General features: G+C 64.6%; 1 protein-coding gene across 1 annotated transcript in view; it reads right to left on the reverse strand.

The window, feature by feature from the left end:
* FKBP11 (FK506 binding protein 11, 19 kDa) overlaps positions 1-177 on the reverse strand; it is a gene marked incomplete at its 5' end in the record, with an annotated part of 699 nt that extends 522 nt beyond the window's left edge. The window contains one exon of the mRNA XM_009072844.1: positions 86-177. Within this exon, the coding sequence (XP_009071092.1) occupies positions 86-177 (92 nt within the window). The remainder of the gene's footprint in view (positions 1-85) is intronic.
* Positions 178-319: the final 142 nt, after the last annotated feature.

Consider the following 319-nt stretch of genomic DNA (forward strand, 5'->3'; position numbering starts at 1 on the left):
GGGCTGGCCAGGTGCACCCCATAGCCCGCTCAGACCCTGGTGACACACCCCAGAGCCCCTCGGACCCCCCATCATCACCCCCTACTCACCTGGAATGACTTGACGCTTGCCCAACTCCACCTGGAGTGGGTCCCTGCTCAGGGAGGAGTCGATGATCCGACCATCCTCCAGGGTACCCTGTGGGGAACGCGGCCATGGGCACAGTCACGGTCAGCCCCGGGGACACAGGCTTGGCACCGTCTCCATGCTGGTCCCAGGAGTATCCCAGTCCTGCTCTGGTGCTGATCCCAGTGCCCCCTCTGCCACCCCTGTGCTAATT

This window comes from Acanthisitta chloris, unplaced genomic scaffold (genome assembly GCF_000695815.1).
Source record: "Acanthisitta chloris isolate BGI_N310 unplaced genomic scaffold, ASM69581v1 scaffold40044, whole genome shotgun sequence".
Classification (NCBI taxonomy): Eukaryota; Metazoa; Chordata; class Aves; order Passeriformes; family Acanthisittidae; genus Acanthisitta; species Acanthisitta chloris.